We start from the raw sequence: 21,304 nt of genomic DNA, 5'->3' as shown, positions 1-21,304 counted from the left end.
TTACTCATAAGACTTAAAATTCTTTGGAAACCCCATCAAACTTTTAGGTTGTTCCTTAAGTGAGGTACCTTCTCAGGGAACATTGAACTATTCTATTTGAAATCCATAATCCCCCTGTGGATGAGCTAGCAAACATCTTCCAGACAGGGAATATGGTTTTCAAATAGAACAGACAATTGGGTAATTACATTTGAAATACTTGTACTCACTCCATTTGTGGAAGATAGCTATAGCTATATACAAGAGAGTACAGGTTTCAAAATAAATAATGCAATTAATTGGTAGTATACACACTTGTTGTGTTGCATGATTGGCTCTCTTGCAAGCACTGTGTACAGTCTTGCACTGACCTTTCTCACAAGAATATACTATTTTCAAGAACTTTACTCTATTATTAACCTGGATTACAAGCATATATGCCTCTAAATGAGTGTTTTTTGACAAAAGTTTGAGCTAACTATATAACCAATCTATTGCGATGTTTTATAATGCTTGTAGATGGAATGCTATAATATATGTGACCGTCCACCGTAAATTCCTCCCCGGTCAATTTTGTTTTATTTCGTGTTTAAAAAATAAACATCATAAACTTAATAATGGTATATCATTTGACTTCAAACGATATCCAGAAGCGGGGTTATGGTTTGTTAAACTTTGCTCCTTCAACAAGATTATAGCTTTTTACGTTTTTACATGCGTCTCTTTTTCCACATTGTTGGCAATAAATATCAAACAGTCATAATTGGCGGTCATTTCAAATCATCCCCAAGTCAACGAGATTTAAGAAAGTTCTCTCATTGTTAATTGTTGGTTATGCATACCTGTACAAAATACAATGCCTGGTAACCCACCACTTGAACAGGATTTAGCAATATAAGCAAACAAAGACCAGAGCTATTAAAAGTTCTATAGCCATCTAAGGTAGAAGCTTATTATCCACTTCAACAATAGGATTATTGATTAGTTTTTGACTATCAAAATGAGACGGATGTAGGGCCAGCTTAAGTTACCGATGAATATGACCTTCGTACACATTTTACACCGTAACTCAGAATACAATTTAGGGAATTTACGGCTCATTTGTGCTGCCGGGTCACATATTGTCAAGGGAATCTCATGCAACTTTCACCACTCCATCTTCTTGTGTTCAACAATGAGCGTGTTTATAGTGGGAGCAGATGTGCGGTACATTGCGGTATAATTTCTATCCGGTCAGAAATTATCCCACTATAAACACTAGCAGTATATGTATGTACGGTACATCGATATCCTTCTCAACCGAAGGATATTGTCACGAGATATTTGCACTATAAACACACCAGTATAAATTGTGTGCGGTATTACCGGAAGTAGGAGCTTCTTCATGATGCGTAGGATGCGCGCAGGACATTCGGAGCGATTCTCACCCCCAAGAGTTATCAATACAGAAGCTACATGTTCACCGCCATGATCATATTGTTGAATGGGCTGTTTATAGCTCGCGCCACAATATTTACACATTCCCGTGTGACCTCGGGTCATTGCAAATGTCTGATAATGTTAGTTGGTATATAATTTGTGCGGTAACTGTGTCTCACTATAAACAGCAAGGGTATCCGTACATATACAAGGATTATCGTATACGGTATACTCAATATGCGGTATATTCACTATAAACACGCTCACAGAGATGTGAAGTCTGGGACACTGATCACTGACTTAGTAGCCTGTGCCCATGCCTGTGCTACCCATTATGACATCTGCCAATGTAGCCTGAGTGCATCCAATGTAGACATCCATTCAGCTTCCCTTGTAGTGCCATGGAAGTGCACTTTCCTGATAGCATTTAAGAATTCAACATGAATAGTTGCCTGATTCAGACCAGGGTTGGATGATGTAATAAATCAATAAATCAAAGTATTCTGCAGCCAATTAAAGCCTGAATGCACTCAATTGAGCCCTGAAATATGTGAAACCAACAATGCAGTAGATGAATAAGAGGACACTATCAGGTCATTCACCAACTGAAGGTAGTCACATCTGATTGTCAATGCAGGCCTTTGGATCAAAGCATCTGAGAGTGTTTGGCTGAAAATAGCAAATGAGCTGCACTCTATAAAAAGCATCCCACACCTATGAGAAAGATTCAACCTGAATCTTCCACTGAGGGAGGGTGAGTTTCAAATGCTGCTATTGAGTTTATTCCATTTGAAAATCATACTCCCCCTCTGGAAGATATTTCCAAAAATTTTCCACAGGGGAAGTGTGGATTTTAAATGGAATAGCCCAATGTGCTCACTTGTAAAGACAACACATTCAAAATGCTCTCTCACATACAGGGATGCATTTTGATGTCACTATCAATCTCAAGGTGATGAGCAGGGAGCTTAAAAGTCACGCTAAAATTACGAACTATGAACTTTTGACACTGACTTTTGGTTCACTTCCGGGTTTCTGATCCAGATTTTCGCCAATTATTGACGCTACTCGCGACCATCTAAGCAACTTGGTAAGCTTACTACACAAGATAGCATGGAAATATCGGCATTTTTGAAACATCTTGGTTGAAAAAAAAAAAGTGGTGGGGGCGTTTATTTGAGGGGGGGGTGACTATTTGACTAAATACGGTATATAAAAATAATTGATTTATTTGATTTAAATCAGATTTTTTTTTTCAATCAATTTCTTTTGATTCCAAGAGCTGCTATACCCCCATGATAAAGTCAAAAGAAACCAATGGAATGCTAGACATATGTGCAATCCCATCAGGTATATACAAAAAAATAAAAACGTTTTTACATCATGGAAAAAAACCCTGTTGAATTCTGCACCCTGAAGATCAATTTTAGCAATAGATAAAATGACATCATAGAGGTATTTTAATTATATCCAAAAGTTGTAGAAGCATTAGAAATGAAGTAAAACAGTCAATTTAAAAATGAAATTAACTTAAATTGATCAAAAATGGTAAAAATGGTAAAAATTGCAAAAGTTAATTTAAATCAATAATTAAAAAAATTCCAATATAAATTCATGATTTAAATGGTGATTTAAATTGTGCCAACCTTGGTGATGAGGAGTATAATGTTGATGGAATGACAATCAAGACTATACCTATGGCAAGTCCTGTGCCAAAGAGTAAATCAATACTTGAATACAAGCAGTGGCGGCACCAGGATTTTTTTGGGGGGGGCATTACCGCAAAGTGAATTTCAAGGGGGGCAAAGTCAACAAATTTTGCACAAAATTGCCTCAAAAAGTAGAAATTTGTGTGATCTTGGGTTTTTACCTCAAAAGTGGGGGACAAGAAAAATATTGGAGGGGAGAGCCCCTCCCCCACCCCAGCACTACCACTGAATACAAGAAGATCAATTCCAAGTGCTTAGCATTCATTATGCAATTAAAACCTTAAAATATAAAAATATAGTATTCAATACAACATTGTACAGTCTACAGAGAATCCAAGGATTTAACAGCTTGTTTGATATCTTCTATAACTACATCTATATCTTCTTTGGTTGTGTGCCTCCCTACACTTAGTCTCAGGGCATTGGCTCTACACAGAATCCAAGGATTTAACAGCTTGTTTAATATCTTCTATAACCACATCTATATCTTCTTTGGTTGTGTGCCTCCCTACACTTAGTCTCAGGGCATTGGCTCTACACAGAATCCAAGGATTTAACAGCTTGTTTAATATCTTCTATAACCACATCTATATCTTCTTTGGTTGTGTGCCTACCTACACTTAGTCTCAGGGCATTGGCTCTACATAGAATCCAAGGATTTAACAGCTTGTTTAATATCTTCTATAACCACATCTATATCTTCTTTGGTTGTGTGCCTCCCTACACTTAGTCTCAGGGCATTGGCTCTACACAGAATCCAAGGATTTAACAGCTTGTTTAATATCTTCTATAACTACATCTATATCTTCCTTGGTTGTGTGCCTCCCTACACTTAGTCTCAGGGCATTGGCTCTACATAGAATCCAAGGATTTAACAGCTTGTTTGATATCATCTATAACTACATCTATATCTTCCTTGGTTGTGTGCCTCCCTACACTTAGTCTCAGGGCATTGGCTCTACACAGAATCCAAGGATTTAACAGCTTGTTTAATATCTTCTATAACTACATCTATATCTTCCTTGGTTGTGTGCCTCCCTACACTTAGTCTCAGGGCATTGGCTGCTATCTCCTCTGGTATTCCTGATGCTAGCAAGATGTGGGATGGTCTAGGAAGAGAGATTGGGAAATAAAGAGTGGCTGTAAGTAGGTGACATGATGATGATACATACAACTATTGCACTTAACTTACATGTATTTTAAGGGTCATATATTGCTCGGACAACATCATATCATTGGCAAGCTAATATTATGAGGACAATGAAAATGACTCCTTTTTTGAGAAAATAAGACATTTAAAATTGATATTCCGCAAAAACCAACTTAAGCGATGAGTTCCTTTGAACGAGACAGATTTGACCTAGACGTCATGAAATGAGATGTGCCTGCTTTGAGAGAAGGGACTATAAACATTCTCAATGCACAGAACGTATACTGTTGTTGTTCTCAGAAAAAAACTTCTTTTTTTTATATATTAGTAAATTGTGATATTACAATTCATATGTATATCAATTCATATGTATATCAATATCATGAGAAATATTTGGACTAAAAAATAAAAAAATATATTGAGCTTAGAATTTCAGCGTGATCAATCTGAGACTATAAACCATGTTAAGTCCACAAACTCATGTATCCGATAGAGGATGTAGTACAAACAAAAATTCCTATCATTTATTCTCGAATTCAATTGCATGTCTACAAGTGCCTGTAACGGACAAACTCCACAAACATTAGCCAAAATGTGTCATTTTACCCTTTATTATGCTGTTTTTTGGTTGTAACACATCCATTTTCAGTTTCCATAAATCAGATTTTTATGACATTTTTACTTTCTGATTTAACAAATCACTGATAGTACCTATAATATTCCAAAATCCCCAATATACTTTGACTTGGAAGGAAAACCAAAAAAAAAAACGGCTTTGAAGAATTACACATGTGTAGAGCAGGTCAGTATGCAGGGGTGTGTGGCTGCAGCCCCCCAAATTTGCAAAAGTGTACAAAAAGTCCCAGAATTTCAGAATTTGTGAGCGTAGCCACTAGCCAGCAAAAAAAAAAATCAGGTTTTTTACGGGTTTTCGGTCAAAAAAGGTCTAAATTTTGGAAAGAAATCCACTTTTCACAAAATTGTCCACCCTGGAAAAAGTCCACTTTTTCAAAATCAATACCCCCCCCCAAAAAAAATCCTGTGGGCCTGAATTAGAGCATGCTTTTAATCTAAAACTGTAAGAACATATGATTATTTGGGATGAATGAATGCCTCCTGCTGGATCAACTTGACACTTACTTGTTTCCAGTGCCTGAATGACATGCTGCTCCAACGCTGGCATGGAGATGCTTAACTCTGCCAAGAATTTTGTAACCTATTTGATGTGGGGGAAAAATAAAATAAAATGATGAAATTATTTCCTGTTGAAGGAATGTTTTGGCAAATCAATGCACGTGCATGTGTTATCACAGTTGTTTGATGTGATCATTTATTAGTTTTGTAAACAAAACATGTATAACCCAATTTTAGGCTTAATCAGCTAAAAGCGATATTATGCTAATGTATACAGATGCTTTTGAGTCATTTTCAACTTTAATTTCACCTCTTTTACAAAATTATTCACGTTTACAGCATTTCTTAAAGCTTTTTCGGATATAAAATGTATCTATTCATGACAAAATTGGTGGCGCTATTTAGTTACTGGAAATTACTCTTTCAAGCTTTTAATACAAATAATTCCATTTATTTTTGATGAAATATGTTTATAAAATTTCTTTGTTGCTTATTTCACACGTTCTATCTATTTTAATGGCAGTAATGATCACTTACCCCTTGCAAATTAAGAAATATGATTTAGGATAAATAGCGCCACCTATAGTTTGCATTTACTTTATAATGAAGCCAATTCTATATACATCAAACAACCGTGTTGTGTGCAGTCAACAAACTGGACTAAAATCAATGTTTCAGTGCAAATTTATGTTACAATTCTGGAGTAAATGATGGCAAAGATTACTTGAACTTGGTTAAATTACCTAAAAGAGGTCACCAAGTAAAAAGAAAAGATAATCATAAATCACTAGTATTATATATACATACCATACAGTCCCTCTCCACTTATTGATACATTGCACGTATTTGGCAGTCTTTCACTGTCTGGGAATCTGCTATTGAGGTGTATCCTATTGCCAAAAGCCTCCTGGGAACAAAATTAAGACATGAAATTATGTGAGCTATGTAATATGTAACAAATAATGATATATGTGCCCATCCACCCCAAACTGGTCGTAAAGTCGACATTTTCCATTTTAAGATACACTCAAAAACAGTATATGGATCTCTATGTAAAATATATGAGAAATTTGACCTTTGATGAACCATAACTTCACTCCACATGTCCGATGAAGCTGGTTGAGGTGTCATTTTAAAGCTGAAAGTGCATTCTTTCAAAATCTGCAATAAACAGAAAATGATCTAGAGCCGACTTTACTACCACTTCCTGGTGGATGGTCACATATGTGATGCAATCTGATTCAACCAGGCCAAATGGCACCAGTAATTGTAAAATTGAGACACATTAAATAAGAATTATAAAATGTAAAAAAATTAAAAAATGCAATTTTGTTCAACAAGAAACTCATTTTGCTGGGTGCCACAAAGCCAAAGAAGATAGCAACCAAGAAGAAGTACACATGTGTCTTCCGCAGTGTCAAAACAAGCAGCTCTTTTCAGAGCCACCACATTTACCCTACCTTGAGCTGCTGTTCCAAGTAGTCTCTCACATCCTCCATATGTCTCTGATATGTCTCAATATTACTGTTTACCAGTTCTGCTGCCTATAAATGAAACAAATCAAAATAATAAATTCAATCAATATATAATTATTATATATAATAGTTTTGTATATCAATTATTTTGAATTATTTATCTATGGCATCAAAAATATTCCTTGCTTATAACATGCATATCAAACATGTTATACACTCAATGGCATAGCCAGAGGGTGCATGTGGTGGGGGGGCAGAGTCCCCCAGAAAATTTTCAGGGACAAAATGGGGATGGCAAAGAGCAAAACATCCTTAAAATGACAAAATATGAGACAAATAAATTGACAAATGGGGACGAAACTCTGACTTTCCCCCTAAATGGAGACAAAAATCTGGCCTTGACCCCTAAATGGGGACAAAAATTTGGCTTTGCCCCCCCCCCCACCACCAAAATCCTGGCTACACCACTGTATACACTAGTAATATTAAAAAAAAAATCAAGGATCAGGCAATGACAGTCCTGATTTGCATGCTTACTTTTCCGTCCTTTCAGTGTCACAGAAATTCAGTGCTTGATTTACAATCTTACTGTTATTTTGGAAAAATGCCAATAATAAATGAGTTTGGGGCAGTAGTTTATATAATTACTTAATTTGTGTCCGTTCTTGACAATTTCCTCATTCTGAGTCTCAATTTGAGGGCTTTAAGGGTATATGATGTATTGTTGGTCGAAGCAGCCAAAAAAAAGTAGTTCGCAGCATCTTATGAATGGTAGTGAGCTTTAGCAAAAATTGCATTGCTCAATTCAGTAGCGAAAGCGTGTAGAAGAATTCAAATATCACATATATACTTTTATAGGTGCTGTGGTTCTTGAGTTATGTTGTAAAGAGGGCTGAGACAACAACACTTTTGTAAAACGTACATAACTCATTGCCAACATACAATAAATTAAGCAAGTTTTCAAAGTATATGATTTGTAGAATGGACTTTTGCAAAACACCAATGTGTTATTTTTCAATAATATATTGATTCAGAAAATGAAAATCGATTTTATTTGGCTGCTTCGACCAACAATACCTCGTATACCCTTAAGCCAGAAAACTGAGTATGTCCCTGTTAGTGTTACCGCCCGGTTAAACAAATACCAGTTGATCGCCTGGATTTTTTCAAAAAGAGGAGAAGAGTCTTGTTCTTATTTTTTCGGTTTTTATTTACAATCCAAAATCGAACGTTAAATCAATATCAGTTGTGTAACTTGAAGAGGAGGAGGCTCTTGTAAAATCATTTTACTTGATGGTTATAAGGGGTTGATTGACAAAAAAACCCTGCTATAATTGAAGACCGAATTAAAAAAACTAGTTGCGTCTGATGCCAGGGCAAAGGTGCAACATGATTGGTTGATGACTTGCGCAGTACGTTATTTTTTGGTCTGGTTGACAGAACGTCATACGCAAACTAGTCTTTTTAATTCAGTCTTCAATTATAAATGCTTATTGGCCAGAACCTATCTATTGCCAATCTGAAACATTTTTACAACAAAATTATGCCTGAAATAAAAGAAAAGACAATTCAGAATTCCAGTATAAAATGAAGCAGGTATGGACGATCAAATGGTAAATACGTTTTTATTGGCTCAACAGAATTAAGATTTATTTACCATTCTGCCTGATATGTATGTCCTATATTTATGCCAAGAATAATATAAGAATCAATGTTTTTGCTAGGAATTCTGATTTGTCAGAAAGAGTTTAAATAACCATAGCCAGTTCTGTGCATGATTCTAAGCTCTTGATAATAATACTTGTTCCAGTCAAAATCCATACACCCATATGGAAGACATTACCGACATCGCTAATCACTCACACAGGGAGCATGGATTATCTGAATGGGTGAATCCATTTACAATCTACACCCACTTTGTGGGACATTAAAGTTATGTCTTCCATAGGAGGTATTTGGATTTCAACTGGAAGGGCCCTATAATAATAAAATTTTTACCTTCCCAAGTCCTGCTATCATGCCTGTATTCTCTGTCCTGTCATTCAACATAAGGAAAAGGGAGAATGGGAGAAAATGCACAGGGGAAGTAGGAGAAAAGAAATACACACAAAAGATAAATGGTTATAAAATATCATCGCTTATGATCATATATTGCCCCACTACGACAAAAGGGCATAACTAACATATTGGGCTATTTCAGTTGAAATCCATGTGGAATACATGACTTTAATCTGCCACACATGGGGTGTAGATTTTAAATGGAATCACCCATTCAGGTAACACCATTTGAAATTCACACTACCTGTGTGGAAGATTATGGATATGTCTCCCATAGTAATGTATGCATTTCAACTAGAACAGCCCATTGCTGTATATGAAGAGCTCTGTTGCAAAAGCCCTTGCATCCACTTTTGGCTGAAATTGAGTTATTGGATTAACATTATAGTGTGGGTAAAAATACACATTTTGATGGTTGTTTGACCTTCATACCACCTTCCCTTCTGGAGATATCGTATATTTCCCATTTGGGAAATCTGAGGGAATTTCCGGAAATTTGAACTTAAAATGAATAATAGAATTGTTTTGTTTTAATTTTTGATATATAATACTAGCCTGGAATGTTCTTTACCTATTAAAACCAAAAGGAACTGTTTTTGGGTCACTATGTTTGAAAAAATCATTTTAATTACAAAAGGTGTAGCTTCGAAATACTCAAAAATGCCATTTTCCGAATTTAATTAAAAATTCATTAAAAAAGTAAATGAGATATTGCAATTTTTCTTTTTAATTTTGAAAGCATTACTCGAGTTACATAAAGTAGTGCAAACAAATGGGCTCAAATTTGATTGCAAAGGTGGTTTCTAGAATAGGGGTAAATTTATTTTGTTGCAAAACCCCTTACATCCACAAAAGGTGTGATATAAAAGAAATAATCAAATAAATAGGAAGGCTTGAAAATTGTACCAAACCTATTCTTTTAGTTTCTATTCATCAACACTTTATCCAAAACCAAAATGAATCAAATCGAACAAGTAATACTTGCACAATTAAAAAAAGCTGTTTTTCTCAAAAAGTCAAAAGTGGATGTAAGGGTTTTTGCAACAAAGCTCTTCATATTTTGAATAAAAACACTGTGCTAGGCTACTAATGCACCACCAACACAAATCCATCAAAATGCAAAAGTAAGTCACCATTTTGTTAAGAGAACTATTTAAAAAGTAATTTTACCACAGCGCCATCTATAGTCCATCTGGCAACCTCGAAATGGTAGCGACAACATGTAATACATGTGCGATCAGAGATGGTGTATCTTGTAGAGTGCAGTCATTTTGCATCACAGCATGCACTACAGTGTTGTTGTTTTTGCTTTTTTCTGCTTTTGCATGTTTTGCTTGCCTGCATTATCAATAAATCAATTCAAATCAAATCAATACAAAAGCCAAATGGACTATAAGGTGAAATCTCAATTTTGGCCAAAATCTCAGTTGCGCCCTCTTGATGTGGTAGGGCAGTATATTTGTAACTAGTCATCTACAGAGTCAGAGTGAGGGGGCTTTCTATTTTAAAATATTTGATACAGCTATTTTGCTCCACCAATGTGATATCCCACTATGATAATGTAAAAGGTATAAACGTGTTATAATGCATACTGAATGGAGGGAATCAATTTCGAAATCATCCTGACATGCTCACATAATGAAGATCAAAGAAGTCCTGTTCATCACACCTAGTGTAACTTAACAAAGATCAAATTAAGCGTACATGTTTATGGTTGCCTTGAGATAAAGTACTGTAGCTGGAAACACACACAGTACTTCTTTAATTAAGCATTCCTTAACACTTCAATATCGCTTTACCCAATTAAGCTATCACTTTGCTTTATTCTATCTGTATTAGTTAATGAAAATCAAATGAAGAAAAATGTGTGTCCACATCAGGAAAATCTCATTTCATAATCTTCATTGAATCTTTAAATAAAGCCATTTTCCCGGAGGGAATGGAGTCACATACACACCCCAACTCAAATGCAACATTAAATTTAAATTTTACAAAATTGATTCTAAAAAAATGGTATTTATCTTGATAAGCTGTTCACCTGATTCACACAATTTGTCTGAAAGAAAACATCTCACAGATGTTCCTATTTGGGGTAACTAGCTTCAGTGGCGGCGCCAGGAATCTTTTGGGGGCATTAGGGGGCAAAGTGAATTTCAGGGGGAGCAAAATCAACAAATTGTGCATAAAATTACCATAAAAAGTGGAACTTTTCATAATTTTGTGTTTTTTCTTGGGGAGCAACAAGGGGCAAGAGTTCTGACTGGGGGCATTTGCCCCCCCCCATGCCCTCCCCGTGGCGCTGCCACTGACTAGCTTTATATCTGAATTAGGGATAGCATAAAAGACATAAAATTACTAGTAGGATTTATACTAGCAATACCTCATTAAAAATACATACCCTGGTCTGAAATTTCTCTCTTGACCACCACCATAAAACATTGGGTAAACCGGTGTTGTCTTTCCTGGTCCTCTCACATACAGCGCCCCTATCCTGGGTGCATAGAACTAGAAAAAAAACACACAATGTTAAAATGTTGATTTTTCACTTGGTTTAGCTTGCATCCAAATGCAAGTGCAAGAAATACATGTGCAATACAGGTCATTGTGTTGCACACGAAGGTCCTCTATTACTACCTTCCACCCTAGTGTATAAGTGAGTATTGGATTAAGCTTAATGTTGATAAGTTGACAAAACTGTTTTGAAACTGAGATGGACAAGTAATAGCTATTCATCAAAGAAAATAAATATTCATCAATTTGTGCAAAAAATAACCAATGATTGACTTCATCAACGGGTGCTATATACCCAAGATGACTTCATCAATGAGTACTATCTACCTATAAATGTGACTTCATGAATGGTTGCTATCCACCTAAGATGGCTTCATCAATTAGTAATATCTACCTCAGTGATATCTACATAAGATGACTTCATCAATGGGTGCTATCTACATAAGATTACATCAGCAATGAGTGCTATCTACATAAGATGACTTCATCAATGAATGTTATCTACCAAAGATGACTTCATCAATGAGTGCTATCTACCTAAAATGACTTCATCAATATGTGCTATCTACCTAAGATAACTTCATCAATGAGTGCTATCTACATAAGACAACTTCATCAATGAGTGCTATCTACCTAAGATAACTAATCAGTGAGTGCTATCTACCTAACTTCATAAAATGAATGCTATCTACCGAAGATGACTTCATCAATACATGCTATCTACCTAAGATGACTTCATGAATAGGTGATATCTACCCAAGATTTCATCAATGGTACTATCTACATCAGATGATTTCATCAACGGGTGCTATTTACCCAAGATGACTTCATCAACATGTGCTATCAACCTAAGATGACTTCATGAATGGGTGATATCTACCTTAGATGACTTCATTAATAGGTGCTATTCACTTATGACTTCATCAATGAGTGCTATCTACCTTAGATGTCTTCATTAATGAGTGCTATCTACCTAAGATAATTTCATCAATGAGTGATATCTACCTAAGATGACTTCATTAAGGGCTCTGGTAACAACGTTTGATGACTTCATCAACACATGCTAAGATGACTTCATGAATGTGTGCTATCTACCTAAGATAACTTCATCAGTGAGTGATATCTGCCTAAGATGACTTCATTAATAGGTGCTATTCACTTATGATGACTTCATCAATGGTGCTATCTACATAAAACAACTTCATCAGTGGGTGCTATTTACCTAAGATGACTTCATCAATTTGTGCTATCTACCTAAGATAACTTCATCAATGAGTGTTATCTACATAAGACGACTGTCAAGCATAATGCATGTTATCACCAAACTTAGCGCATGCATAGATTGAAGTCCAACAATATAATGTGACTTACCTTATGACCTACTATAGTAAGATAGTCTACATCCAAGTCTTGTGCATTGATTGGTATCTTGCCAATAGTCTGTGCTGCATCAGTGTGTAGCAGTGTTCTACACACCCCATGTTTGGCATTCCTCTTGAGTGTTTTTACTTGCTTCATGATATCTGAAATTGGCTTTGGAGATCAATGAAAACAGGTTGTTGAATTGAATTCTGTTCCTTTTTTTTATAGAAAAAACACAGCAGTCAAGTTGGCTCAATTACCAGGCATAATGCTGGTTTCATTCTTTCCTGCCGTTTGCCGCTCTGAAGATGATTTTACTTCACTGCACAGTCGTACCAGAAACGCTAGCGGTGACCAGCGGCAAGCCGATATATTGATCACTCCACCGCTTTGACCAAGCGGCAGCACCGCTGGGAGTTGAATTCAAGTCAACTCGGAGTGGTGCCGATCTGACGTATGAGAACAAAATACGATTTTGGAGTGGTGCTTAGCGGTAAAAGTGACTTTCAGAGTCATGCCGCTTGATGCTGAAGCGCCAGGGCGCTCAGCGGCAAGTGGCAGCATAAGGCATAAACCCAGAAGTCTCAACACACATTGCAGGAATTCATTGACCACTGTGACCAAAGACACACCATATATAAGTGACCATCACCACAAAGGGGCAGTAAAATGATGTTGGCAGAGCAAGTTCTGAGATATGGTCCATTGAACATCTTAAAAAACAATAGAAAACAAAGAATTTCCCAACACATTTATTTTGTACTCCTTTCAATTAACCAATAGGGATATGTAATACATCATTGTAAAGCCTATTTTGAGAAGAATTTGCCCCTTCATTATCTCAAAAAAACACCCCAAAAAACAACATTACAGCCCATTTGTGGTGGGCGGTCACATTAAGGTGTTACTACAACCCTTGACAAACTTGTGACTATTTTTGCATTTTTCTCAAAAAATAATAACACACTGGTAACAAAAGTGTATATTATAGGAACAAGGAATCCAGTTACTACACTGGAATTTCAGTGACTCAAGACAAGCGGTATGTTACTTATGATAAGAAAAGCAGTACCGCTAGAATGTACCTCATTTCTTAACATATATAATGAACCATTTGTCTTGAATCACTGAAATGTCAGTGAAGTAATTGGATTCCATGCCCCTATAATATACATAACTTTTGTTACCAGTGTGTAGTTATTTTTTGAGAAAAATGCAAAAATTAGTCACAAAATTTATCAGGGGGTGTAGTACCACCTTAACCATTTAGAAACATTAAGGGACTTGCAGCCAAGAAGCCACATCCTATACATACCACAATGAACCATTTTAGCTAGGATCAAATGAATCATGCTATATCCAAGCAGATGTATTGCACCATTTATGATCTGACAAAAGGCCTCAAATTTTAATTTTTTGGGGCACTCATTTACAAGGCCCCTGGGCAAAGACAAAGAAGGGCACCAAGGCCAACAAATGATAAGGAACAGGGCCTCAGTTTCGAAAACATCTGAGTTACTTTACTTACTGCATGATTCAATGAAAAAAGTTGATTATCGCAATAAATTTTACGAGTATCATTACGAGAGTCGATTCTGTGATTCTCATCGAATCTGAGGCCCTGAAGAATGCCTTGAAGTTGACAAATGATCTGGGGCACCAAGGCCAAAAGTGATAAAAGGTGGCCTCCCTGAAATTCGAGCCCTGGGGTCTGACCAATTTCTAGATTTTCTAGATTAAACAAATTTTGGCAGATCCACACAGTAGACCACATAAACTCACCTGTATAATACCAGTTTCGTTATTTGCATGCATGATGGTCACCAAACATGTTGTGGGTCTTATAGCAGACAATATGTCATCGACCTCAACATGACCTGTCAACTTTGACACAGGCACACAGGTCAAATCTGAAATGATAAAAGTATTCAGTGTAACACATGAATACTTACAACTGATTACATAATATGGTGTATAAATTAAACACAAGTAAATCATTGGTCCAGTTACAAAGAGTATTTGAGATAATTACTGGTACATTGGGCATATACAAATGGGGGTGATTGTTCTTATTTTAAAATTCAAGCACTAGCCCTTCCCCGCTTATAATCTCACCCCCATTTTTGAAGTCTGACATCTGGGGGGTGGCTTATACATTTGTACCCAAGTGGTTACGGTATATCCACATTAGTTAACGTTGGGGACCCCCTTCGGGATGTAACATGTCTGGCCGGTGGGTGCACTTGGTTGGGTGGTTAATTTCTGTCCGCAGGATCCACGGTAGGATGTGTAACTTCTGCAGGTGTTTACAAGTATGTAGGGGTGTGTTTGTGAATACAGGGTCCACAACTTATAAGTTCCCCCTAATACTTTTTAAAATAAGTCGAAAAATATTTTACGAAATGTAAAAATGTAAAAAGATATGTATAGCCCTATTTGTTTTACCCCTGTGGATTAATTTATAGCGTCACACATCATTGCGTTCAGTCACAATGGTTAATTATGCATACCTGCCAACCCTAAAACCTCACAAATAGGGACAAATGGGAGAAAATTCAAAAAAATAGGGACATTCCTGAATTTCCAATACATTTCTACAGTCATATTTTTGCAAAATTAGGGACAAATGGTAAAATCACTCTCTTTTATACTTTTTGTTTAAGTAAAAATAGGGTCAGTCCCTATCAAATAGGGACAGTTGGCAGGTATGATTATGTAAGAAAAGAGGCCGTTTTAAAAGTTGCACCTGAGCCCATAGCAGTCAGGTTTTCTCTAACAAACACATGAATAGTGGCCTGCTGTATTGTTTGAGAGTTGACTCCTATGGACTCAGATGCAACTTTTAATACAGTTTAAAACGGTCTCTCTTTTACATAATGAACCATTGTGACTGAACGCAATGATGTGTGACGCTATAATTTGTTCCATAGGTGTAAAAAAGTCTTTTTACAAGTTTGCATTTCATCAAATATTTTTCGATTTATTTAAAAAAAGTATTTAGGGGGAACTTATAAGTTGTGCACCCTTATGTAGCAACTCACCAATTTTCCCAGCTTTAGCCAGATTTTCCAGAGGTAATTTGACCGAGTCATGCTCTATATTTGATGTGATGATGTGCGGTCTAATCTTCTGCTCATTTGGCCTGTTAACATTATCATTCTCACTCACATTGTGTGAAAAGCTCTCATGGAAATGCTGAATTGCTGTGTGAATCACCCAGTTATTAGCCTTGAAAACAATGGGAAAATAAGGACAACATATCTTATGACAGGTGTTTCCATACAAAGTGTAGCATCCTCCTAAATTCTAAGTAACAATTAATATGAATTGATGAGACACACTTTTAGTATGTACAACACAATTGCAATGTTACTGAAAACTGTATATACTGGACTATGCAATGCAAGAATTTGAACAGAAAAGTGTGAGAGAGCGGCATAGTCCAGAAACTGCTATGCACATACTGCATATTTTTACGAACTTTCGCATAAATGCGAAGACATGCAACACTCTATCGCGTATACACGAAGGCACGCAACACTGGCGTCATTGTTAGACATGCACGATCAAATGATTGGCCCGCATGAATATGCGAGAATTCACAGCATACAATGCACAGGGACTATTACTGTTGGAAAATAGTCTGTATTAGTCTATGGTCACATGTGATGCAATCAAGCAAAATCAGTCGGAACTCAGAAATATTGATTTGGAGATATAGCCAAACAAAGGTAATATTTCCCTTTGTTACCTTTTGTTTTGGAAACTCTTTAATTGCTCATATTTTGGGATTTTCTGCAAAATGCAGTTTTGTAAATGCTTTTTATTATCCTGTAAGAAACTGAAAATTTAATATTTCTGAGTTCCGACTGATTTTGCTTGACCAAATCACATATTTCTTGAAGAATATTGACCATTTGTCACTCAATGTGAATGTCTCATTGGATTTGAATTGATTTGTGCTTACCTCTGTCCCACCAGATGTAAATATAATATCTTCACTAGTGCCACCAACCATACATGCGATCTCGCTCCTTGCAGCATTAATGATTGCCTTAGCTTTACAACCTAGGAAGGAAAGTATATGGCAGTAAAAAGAAGATAAATTCAAATAGAGAATAGCATTCCTTTTGGTAGCCATCTTGGATATCTCAAAATACTCAAAGTGCCAAGGTCCAATACTGAATCTGCATATAGGTCTCAAACTCTGGGTCTCAAAGATCTGGGGATATAGAATTACTAAAAACCAATGTGGTTGAATGTGCTGATGATTTGTTAAAATTGTGGATTTTGGCACCAGGCTTGAAGTAATATTACATTTTTATACATATCTTTATTTACTTCACCAACTACATCTTATTTATATCTTTTGTTAATGTAATGTTTTACCTTCTTGATATGAGCTGCTTGGATTTCCCCATGCTGAATCCAGGGCATCATGAATGGCTTGAAGTACCTCCCCTTCTAATGGCGTAGTAGCATTATAATCCAAGTAGATGCTGTAAAGTAACAAAGTAAAATAATCATTGTTCAACCTTTATTTTAACCTTTTCAATGCATATGTATACATTCAATTCTCAATTTTGAATCACGAATTGCAGTGCTCAGTAGCACTATATCTATACTATGAGTAAATACTAAAGAATTACAGTATAACATCCAAACAATATATTCTCAATCCTGTCAAATCCTGTACGCAACTGATAACAATATCATAAGCGATTTTGCATTGTAAAAAAAAGAGAGAAAGAGAGAAACAAATGTGCGCCTCATCCTTCCTTTTTTCCAAAAGCCTGGATCGGATGTTAGCCATATACCCAAAGTCACCGGTCCATCAGAAAAGCCTCTTAGGCCAAGTAAAATAAAATACAAGTTTCTCGTCCCCGCCCGCCTCCTTTTTGGCCGCCGCCTCCTTTTTTGTACTATTTACTATTCAAAAAATAAAAAAATAAAAAAAATAAAAAATAAAAAAATCAATGTTTTTTGTTTGTTTTTTTTAAATTTTTTAAAAATAATTTGTTTAAAAAGTTTTTAACTGTTTTTCCTACCCTTCCCCAACTCTAACCCACCCCCAAACCTTACTACATGTATACAAACCCAACCAAGCCCAACTAGCCAAACACCCTTGCCCCAACCCCCAAAAGGGAATTAGGGGTAAAATAGATTTCACCCCAAAATCGGACCTATATTTAGCTTTTAAACTTAGTAAATGCATGAATATATAAATAAAGTTTTAATTACTTTATTTAGCCTCATCTCATCAAAATGGCAATTTTTATGGCTAATTATAGGAAGGAGAAACCTTTCACATAATTTTGGAAATTAAAAAAAAAATTCTAAAATTCTAAAAATACCCAAAAAATACATTCAAGTGCAAAAGCTTTTTTCTTCTGGGTAAGAATTTTTTTCTTACGTGCAACAGCTTTTTTCTTGCAGGTTAGAAATTTGATTAATAGGCCCATGCATGCATTTTGTATATGATGACAGAAGAAAAAAGCTTTTGCACTCGAATGTATTTTTTTGGTATTTTTAGTATTTAGGAAAAAATGTTAAATTTCCAAAATTGTGTGAAAGGTTCCTCTTTTATTTTGTTAGCGATGAAAATAACAATTTCGATGAAATGACGCAAAATAAAGTAATTAAAACGTTTGTCAAGCTGAACAAATTAATGTACATTTTCACTGTTTCTGAATTTTGAAACATGCTTAGCCAAGTGGACTAAAAATGTTACAAATCATTTGTTTTGTCATACATTGCATCAGTATACTCAAATAGCACAATATCGGTGATTAAATATACATTGAACAGCCATATTTGGCATGGCGGCCATCTTGGAAAAAATAGCAAAAAATTGAAAAATAGTAAATAGTAAAGCCCTGCCTCCTCCTTTTTTGAAAAAGTCCGGACGAGAAACTTGTTTCTTTTTTTACTTGGCCTTATCAAATGTGTAAGAAATTGCTGCCTGAAATTCCTCGGTCACATCCTTCATCTGCCTGAGGAAGAACCCTTTAGAGGGTATGCTCTCTATATACATTCACCAGAATCAGTAGCCCCAGAAGTATGGGAGCCTGGAGGGAGAAGGGCAGGGGAGGGAAACAGGAGGCGAAGAGGAGGCGACAGGGAGATTGAGGAGGGAAAGAAGCGGGGAAAAAGAATTGGTGTTTCATTACGCCTCGCGTTAAATAATATAGCAGAGGTCTACATGTATATCGTAAAATGTATGGTTAGTTTAAAATTAATAGGGAGATTAGCGCTGGGTCCGGACATAATCCTTGTAAGCGAGTTCATTCATGTTTATTTATTCGAAGAGCCCAATAGCCAGTGCCTTTTGTCTTGCAGTGTCAACCCACTTAGCTATATAACAAAGGGAGAAAGGGATGCAGTCACTTACACATGTATGCCTTTCTGTTGATCACCCATTGATACACATGTTCCGAGTTTAGTGACATGACACTGTTGATAGTGCAGTAACCAATCAGTCATTTGCATTAAATTTGAGCAAGAAATCCAATCAATATTTCTGAAGTTGCTGTTGCATTTGAAGTGAATTTTCAAACTTCATTTGTCATTTCGCAAACTCTCTAATGTTTATGAACAAAATATTTCTTGCAGATTAATTCTTTTCGCAAAAAAATATAGTGAAATTTGAACAACACATTGTCTATAGAGCATGGTAATACACATAATCATGCATAACTTGTAAATGCAAAATTGGAATCAACTGAAATTTTGGGAATAAGCTTTTTTTTGTGGACATTGACTGAAAAATGTCATAAAAAGAGGATCCTAGCAGGGTAGGATCCAGGAATTTTTGATAGAGGGGGTGCCTTTTGGTCGACGATGAAAAAATGGTGTTAAGGGGGTTACCCCCTCGAAAACTCAACGGTTTTGGCCCATTGTGTGCTGTTCATTGCCAAATTTGTTCATTTTTTTAACTTTCTTTCATTTTTTGTATTTTTAAGTTCGGCCGGCGCCCTTTGCTAGTAAAAAAATAGAGGGGGCACGCGCCGGCTGCGCCCCACCCCTAAATCCGCCCTGGCTAGGATAAAAAAATATTCCTTTAAATTAACTTACTATGAGGATAGCTTTTCATTTCTGCCTCTAATTGTCCTCTGTTTTTCTTCTATTGTCAAGTTTTCTTCAATTATTTCATAATGATGATGCTTAGGACTTGGAGAGTCAGGAGGATAAGCATTACTGGTCCTTTTGAGCCCAGCACCTATCGACGAAAATCCTACAAACTCTTCATTCAGGAAGTCTTTTATAATGTTGTCTTGTTTTTTTCTCTTAGCAGTTGCATAGACACGTTTTTTCTCGGTTTGCAGATCTGCAAGCATTTTTGGTATCGTTTTATTTGCATTAGGTGGCAGCACATACTTAGTAATAAATGTATTCATCAAAAACTTCCTCTTATCTTTACCATTCTTTGTCCTTGACCACATGTCAAGCTCAATTACTAGGCCATTAGTTATATCATTTTTGTCAAGTTCATGCAACCTTATTGCAAAATTTTGGTCAGTCATAGCGGCCTTTTGACAGTATTCTCCAGACAAAGCCATGTTTGTACAATAGAAAGAAGGCAGACTGGGACAGTGATTTGAAGCAGGTGAAGTGCGGAGGGATTCGATAGTATGCAGAGTACTAGACAAAAGCAGCTACGTAATGCAGGCAAAAATATGATGAAGGATGAAGACCGGGGATGAAGATATGCAATCCACGAAGCTAACCAATACTATGGCACAGAAAAGATGTGAAATCACCTGCAGATAAATGAAATATGTTTGAAAAAAGAGTCAGAAATATTGCCTTTGTTTTGGCATTCGTAGTCGCATACAGTATTGTGAATAGAACATACAGTTTTAAGAATTCCTTTTAAAAAAATGAATGACAAATTCAATAATACTAACTAAAGAGCCATAATTTCATAAAATATTTAGAAAAGAGGGGGTTGGGTTGATTGAACATTCATAATTTGTGGGCATTCTTGACAAAAATAAATGTAGACGAGGCTAAAGTAAATCAGCAAATAAAATGGTAATAATTATAAAACTAAGCTGGTGAAAAATAAGCCGGGAAAATAAGTCAACTACCGGTACATACAAAAGGGCCCTTTAAATTTAATTTTAATCATGACTTTCATTAGTTTCATGTCATGATTTGTACTGAGGAACTAGTGTAAATTTATTCGGTTTGAAAAATTATAGTTAAAAATTAATACAAAGTTTATGTACGTTTTTACAACATACATGTAAATAGCACCTTTTCCTTTATTATATTAAAAAATATCAATTAAAACATTTATTGATCATCCACACCCACTTCTTGCATAATGCGGCACCAAATTTAGCACCATTGGGTGACTCAAGTCATGAGTGGTCTTGTCATTTTGTCCTTTTAGAAAACCTGTCCGAAGTATACATTTTTATGTTCAGAAAACTAGAATGTAGCAGAGCAAACATAATGTGTACATAAGGGGGCGCAACACTAAATAAGCGTCCCATAGGATA

The 21,304-nt window shown here is 36.0% G+C and overlaps 1 protein-coding gene across 1 annotated transcript; it reads right to left on the bottom strand.

Annotated features, from left to right (window-relative positions):
• Positions 1–2,966: 2,966 nt before the first annotated feature.
• On the bottom strand, positions 2,967–20,512 carry LOC140136264 (selenocysteine lyase-like). Its single transcript, XM_072158023.1, has 12 exons — positions 19,872–20,512; positions 17,187–17,296; positions 16,765–16,865; positions 15,839–16,025; positions 14,580–14,707; positions 12,807–12,968; positions 11,323–11,429; positions 8,865–8,901; positions 6,852–6,935; positions 6,199–6,298; positions 5,398–5,473; positions 2,967–4,216 (listed from the first exon to the last, which is right to left on the bottom strand). The coding sequence occupies exons 1-12, from the start codon at positions 20,354–20,356 to the stop codon at positions 4,066–4,068; spliced, it is 1,728 nt and encodes a 575-aa protein (XP_072014124.1). The 5' UTR covers positions 20,357–20,512; the 3' UTR covers positions 2,967–4,065.
• Positions 20,513–21,304: the final 792 nt, after the last annotated feature.

The sequence above is a fragment of the Amphiura filiformis genome, chromosome 1 (genome assembly GCF_039555335.1).
Source record: "Amphiura filiformis chromosome 1, Afil_fr2py, whole genome shotgun sequence".
Taxonomy (NCBI): domain Eukaryota; kingdom Metazoa; phylum Echinodermata; class Ophiuroidea; order Amphilepidida; family Amphiuridae; genus Amphiura; species Amphiura filiformis.
Note: the sequence above shows the minus strand (reverse complement) of the source record. Positions and strands in the feature narration are given on the sequence as shown.

What these genes read in the sequence shown, in the direction of transcription:
- LOC140136264 (XM_072158023.1), bottom strand. Translation starts at nt 20,356, where the DNA reads ATGGCTTTGTCTGGAGAATACTGTCAAAAGGCCGCTATGACTGACCAA. An exon ending in AATGAAAAGCTATCCTCATA is followed by an intron (nt 17,297 to 19,871) that starts GTAAGTTAATTT and finishes GTTACTTTACAG; the next exon opens with CATCTACTTGGATTATAATG. An exon ending in TTACTATAGTAGGTCATAAG is followed by an intron (nt 11,430 to 12,806) that starts GTAAGTCACATT and finishes TTTTTTTTCTAG; the next exon opens with TTCTATGCACCCAGGATAGG.